Source organism: Anarrhichthys ocellatus, unplaced genomic scaffold (genome assembly GCF_004355925.1).
Source record: "Anarrhichthys ocellatus isolate YVR2014 unplaced genomic scaffold, GSC_Weel_1.0 scaffold9, whole genome shotgun sequence".
In the NCBI taxonomy this organism is placed as follows: Eukaryota; Metazoa; Chordata; class Actinopteri; order Perciformes; family Anarhichadidae; genus Anarrhichthys; species Anarrhichthys ocellatus.
Window position 1 is genome coordinate 2014521 of NW_022280039.1, and position 644 is coordinate 2015164.

The 644-nt window shown below is 46.4% G+C and overlaps 1 protein-coding gene across 11 annotated transcripts in view; it reads right to left on the bottom strand.

The window, feature by feature from the left end:
- Positions 1 to 644, bottom strand: part of mctp1a (multiple C2 domains, transmembrane 1a) — a 121754-nt gene that overhangs the window by 47191 nt on the left and 73919 nt on the right. For 10 of the 11 annotated variants that reach the window (XM_031848961.1, XM_031848960.1, XM_031848958.1 and 7 more), the window contains one exon: positions 205 to 279. In XM_031848961.1, the coding sequence (XP_031704821.1) occupies positions 205 to 279 (75 nt within the window). Of the gene's footprint in view, positions 1 to 199; positions 280 to 644 lie in introns of those variants that run through there. The other variant, XM_031848967.1, reaches the window with a different exon arrangement.

Consider the following 644-nt stretch of genomic DNA (forward strand, 5'->3'; position numbering starts at 1 on the left):
AAGAAGAAAAAAAGAAACAAAATGCTGTTTTTCCTTCGATCACCCTGTTGTATCTTGCCCACACAGTTGTTGCGGTTTCCAAGATGCCACTCTGCAGGCTTGTTGGTTTTGCTTCAGACAGTTAAGCAGAATAGGGGGTACAGCGGTGGACACAGATAAAAATGAGGCGGAGTGGTAGAAGATAAGTGCTGGCTACCGATGTACCTGTTTGGACACTCTGGGTTCCTCCTCAATATACTTCTGCTCAATGGGAATCAACGTCCTGAGACCAGCCTTCACCTGGAGGATGGAGTGGACACACACAGCCTCATAAACAGCAAACGGTGAGAGTTAAATGACACTCATTTCAAATAATATGGAAATGAAATCACTGATGACAATGGATTAAGCAAGGAGCTATATTTTCCATTATTTAAGGTTTTTCTAACACATTGTGTAGTGATACTGGTAGCACATGCGTAGAGCATGCCCCATGTCAGAGGCTAGAGAGATCAAGAGAGAAAGCTGTAAGATGGCCGCTATAAGACAGACACAGCGATGGTGAATGGGCGAACAAAGGCTGTTGAGAGGGAGTCTTCGATAATTAAAGCCAAAACGAGGACGAGGGATGAGATGGAAGCGAGGCGGGGGGGGGGGGGGGGGGG